This window comes from Pteronotus mesoamericanus, unplaced genomic scaffold (assembly GCF_021234165.1).
Source record: "Pteronotus mesoamericanus isolate MK-2021 breed Mesoamerican mustached bat unplaced genomic scaffold, CSHL_Meso_final scaffold_550, whole genome shotgun sequence".
In the NCBI taxonomy this organism is placed as follows: domain Eukaryota; kingdom Metazoa; phylum Chordata; class Mammalia; order Chiroptera; family Mormoopidae; genus Pteronotus; species Pteronotus mesoamericanus.
Genome location: NW_026555322.1, coordinates 962,139 through 964,829, shown reverse-complemented (window position 1 = coordinate 964,829; position 2,691 = coordinate 962,139). Strand labels below are relative to the sequence as shown.

The 2,691-nt window shown below is 47.0% G+C and overlaps 1 protein-coding gene across 2 annotated transcripts; it reads right to left on the bottom strand.

Annotated features, from left to right (window-relative positions):
- Positions 1 to 339: 339 nt before the first annotated feature.
- On the bottom strand, positions 340 to 2,459 carry TCEAL8 (transcription elongation factor A like 8). 2 transcript variants are annotated; one of them, XM_054561870.1, is made up of 3 exons: positions 2,358 to 2,459; positions 1,886 to 1,957; positions 340 to 1,308 (listed from the first exon to the last, which is right to left on the bottom strand). In XM_054561870.1, the coding sequence occupies exon 3, from the start codon at positions 1,267 to 1,269 to the stop codon at positions 916 to 918; it is 354 nt and encodes a 117-aa protein (XP_054417845.1). In that variant the 5' UTR covers positions 1,270 to 1,308; positions 1,886 to 1,957; positions 2,358 to 2,459; the 3' UTR covers positions 340 to 915. The 2 variants fall into 2 exon arrangements, with proteins under 2 accessions (XP_054417845.1, XP_054417846.1); XM_054561871.1 differs by lacking the exon at positions 1,886 to 1,957.
- Positions 2,460 to 2,691: the final 232 nt, after the last annotated feature.

Sequence of the window (2,691 nt, the reverse complement as noted above, 5' to 3'; positions counted from 1 at the left end):
ACTCGGGGGTTTTGGGTACTCGAGGAATTTAGTGCCCCAGCAGAGAGCAGCAGTGCCCAGCAGACAGAGCAGGACCCAGGGTGGAGCTCAGCAGCAGAGGACTGGCAAGAAAACCCGCTACCTCCACGCCTATTGGACTTATTCCAGAGCACAGGTTGAGTAATGCCAGGGTCCTCCCCCAAATAACTATGTTCTGCAGTGGGTTGGGGTTCTGTTTGCACAGGTGGGAACCAGAGCCCACCAAGCACAGCTTAAAGCTCCCTCCCTTCTTCCCCACAGAAGCTCTGAAGCAAATGTTCTCCCCATGAAAAGACCAGGTCTTAAGCATTGTCTGCAATAATTGCCAGTTTTATTCCTCTGGCTAAGAGATCCAGAAATGATTGGAGGTTTACATTTTAATAGTTATTTCATCAAGGGTTTAGGTGCCCCCACTGCCCTTCTAAGCTGGTTGCAAATTACTTGATTCTCTTATTTAAAAAATTTTAATTGTGACACTTGTTCATTAAAAATTACATATAAGCAGAAAGCAAACTCACACCACACGGAAATAAGCAGTTAAGTTTTTGATGTATGTATGAATGTATATACACACACGCACACACACAATTTGGGATTTTTATCCTACATAATGTGAGCTTATACAAAATATGCTGCTTTGTAACTTGTTACGTTTTATTTTATAATATGGGTTGAACATATTTCCATGCATTTGTGTGAAACTTCCCAACTGAAAAATAGACCTGGAGAATGGGTCAAAATACAAAATCCAGTAAGATGCTGATAACAACGAAACTACTTAAAACAAAATTCCACCAGATGATTAAAGGTAAAACGAAGGTAAAAGATACATTAGGAAATGCTAACAGAAAGAAAGCAGTGGCCAGATTTTACTATCAGATAAAAAAAAATTAGAATTCAAGGCCTAAAGCACACAGGATAAGGACGTCTGCGTGAATGTCTTTGCTTCCAATGCATCATCACAAACTTGTTTCTTACTCTTCTTATTTCTTCCCTAAGCCTTTCCAACTCATCTACTCCTCTTAGCATTTCTTCAGGGTCCAAATGCCTAACGGGACTGTCCTCTTTAAATCCCTGGACAGGTTGAGTCAGCCCGTTTCTAAGGTTTCCTTCTGCTTCCTGGCTTACACCTTCTTCAGAAGATTGAGGATTTCCTTCTGCCTCCTGTGGTACATGTTCTGAAGGGTGGTCTTCCTCAGCCTTTGGCATGTTCTGTGGTTTTCCTTCATTTTCTTCAGAAGACTTTTGCATGTTGATATTTTTCTTATGTCCTTTTCAAATAAATTAACCCTAGAAAATAAGGAAACAAAACAAGTAGATGCCAGGCGAACAGACCAGCAGCCAGAGAATGGGTTCCCAGAGACAATGGTCTTTTCTCATTCAGATCCCAAATCGTCAAGTTTTCTAATTAAAGAAGGCTGGATCTGCAACCTCAGAACTCCTCTAACTCCACCCATTCCTCCACTTCCCTTCCCCCCCTCCTCCCTCCAGCTCCATCTTCTCTCCCTCCAGCTCCAGTCCACCATTTCCCAGCAGGCCCTGCTATGGGGGAAGAAACGCAGCTGCGCGGAAGCAATTAACCCCTCCCTCGCCGCTGGTCTCCAACACTCCCACCTTTTTTTCTAAACCATCCCAAACTCCAGCCTCTCACCTGAGACCGGCTGGTACGGTCTTTAGCCTCCCCTCCCCCTTCCATGCCCCTCCAACCTTACCCCTCCCTCTCGCCTCATTTCCGCCATAGGCTCTGCAAAGACCTCCGGACTTAGTCCGGACGGGGAGAGGTTGCTGCGGCCAATGCGGGATATGCTTTGGTGTCACCCGCACTCCCACCCCAAAGGAACCGAGGCAATTGCGCTCTTACACTAACCTGCAGGGATCCAGGAAATCTTTATCCTTCTTCCCTCACTCGATTTGTGTAGCTCCCCAAAGACCAAGAGTCCTGCAGACCGACAGGAGTGCTTGGTGAGCAGGCCAGTACCCGCATCATGGGTCCCCTTCACGATTTTAGGCCTTGTTCCTCTAAAGTTTCCCCACGTCCTCATCCTCTCTTTCCTTTTAAGGCAACCTCACCCTCCCTCCCCGGTGCCCGCCGATTCCCTGCAAACTGGGAATGGGAGACAAGTTATTTCCAAATTGCTTCTGTCTCTTGTGTGCGACCCTCAATTGGCTACACTTCTCCTTCTCCACACCCACCCCCACCAAGCAGCCAAAAATTTCCCGCACAATAATGGGAGTTTGGCGGAACCATAGTGTTGAGAATGCAGTTCCGGCCTCTTGGTTTCTGTTCTCGGACTCCTAGACCCCAGCGTCCTCCACGCAGCTCCCACCTTTACACTCACCTGAAAGGACCCGGGTCACTTTACTCCTCCAGCAATAAGGAACGGCTACCGAGAAACAGGCCCCGACTATAAGGACTTCTGCACACGTCGACTCCTGGTCACGTGAGTGTTGCGCGTCATCAATGAGCTGGAGTCCTCAGTTACCCCTCCCATTTAACACTGCAGCCCGCCCCCTGCATTCCCTTCACTTGATGCTCTCAATCTTTTATCATATTGGCCAATCAGAGACAATAAAACTGGTACTTCTCCCTGCAGTTTCTACTCGTCTTCTTCGTATTATCAAGGAGGATCAACCGCTTAGGTTTAATGGACCATTTCTCTTTTTTCTTTGGGG

Coding starts and splice junctions, on each gene's coding strand:
- TCEAL8 (XM_054561870.1), bottom strand. CDS start 1,269: ATGCAAAAGTCTTCTGAAGAAAATGAAGGAAAACCACAGAACATGCCA.